Source organism: Histoplasma capsulatum, genomic scaffold (genome assembly GCF_000149585.1).
Source record: "Histoplasma capsulatum NAm1 scaffold_4 genomic scaffold, whole genome shotgun sequence".
NCBI lineage: Eukaryota > Fungi > Ascomycota > Eurotiomycetes > Onygenales > Ajellomycetaceae > Histoplasma > Histoplasma mississippiense.
The window spans coordinates 2,656,619-2,657,351 of NW_001813979.1; the positions used below are offsets into that span (position 1 = coordinate 2,656,619).

Below are 733 nucleotides of genomic sequence, written 5' to 3' on the forward strand. Positions count from 1 at the left end.
TAATAAGCCCTGCCATCTTGATCGTGGGAGGGCCTTGGTACGATCTACCCCTCCAATTCCCCCAGACCTTGCGTCGAAATGCGGCGAGATCAAACTGAGGAATACTGACTGACTCAATGCAAACCAATTGGATAGGCTTCCTTGGCCGCTTCCTTGCCCTTCACATCCACGAAAACAACCTTGCTTCAGAGGTGCGCATCGTTGATAAGCTGCTACCTCAGCTGGCATGGTTGACACCTGAGTTCAGCGCTGCCTGCTCTCAGGACAAGTTTGTCCAGGCCGACGCAAGTCGTGAGCGTAAGTCGTTGTTACCCATATATATTATAACATTTTTATAATAGACTTGCGGTTCCTTCTTTTAATTGTATTATCTTTTTTGAGTGGAATCCAGCTCACTAACGCCATTCCTTTTTTGGGCAAAATAGAATCTTTTTCTCGGATTTTCGACCGTGCCAACGGTGCGCAGTTTGACTATGTGATCAACTGTGGCGGGGAGTCCCGGTTGTCCCAACCAGACGATGTCTACCGTCTCCGGAGTCATGTCCTCTCCGTTGCACTGGGAAAGGAAGCCGCCCGTCGAGGAATTGGTGCCTTTATCGAATGCTCCACAGCCACGGTGTACAAGAGTGATCGCGAACCCGCCAAGGAGGATGCTAAGATTAAACCCTGGTTTGCCTTCGCGAAATGGAAGTACCAAGCGGAGGAAGATCTGCGGAAGATCCCCGGTTTGAAT

At 49.9% G+C, this 733-nt stretch overlaps 1 protein-coding gene across 1 annotated transcript in view; it reads right to left on the minus strand.

Moving 5' to 3' along the window:
* Positions 1-471: 471 nt before the first annotated feature.
* The window catches only part of HCAG_04798 (conserved hypothetical protein), a gene marked incomplete at both ends in the record, with an annotated part of 2,693 nt that continues 2,431 nt past the window's right edge, over positions 472-733 (minus strand). The window contains one exon of the mRNA XM_001540908.1: positions 472-522. Within this exon, the coding sequence (XP_001540958.1) occupies positions 472-522 (51 nt within the window). The remainder of the gene's footprint in view (positions 523-733) is intronic.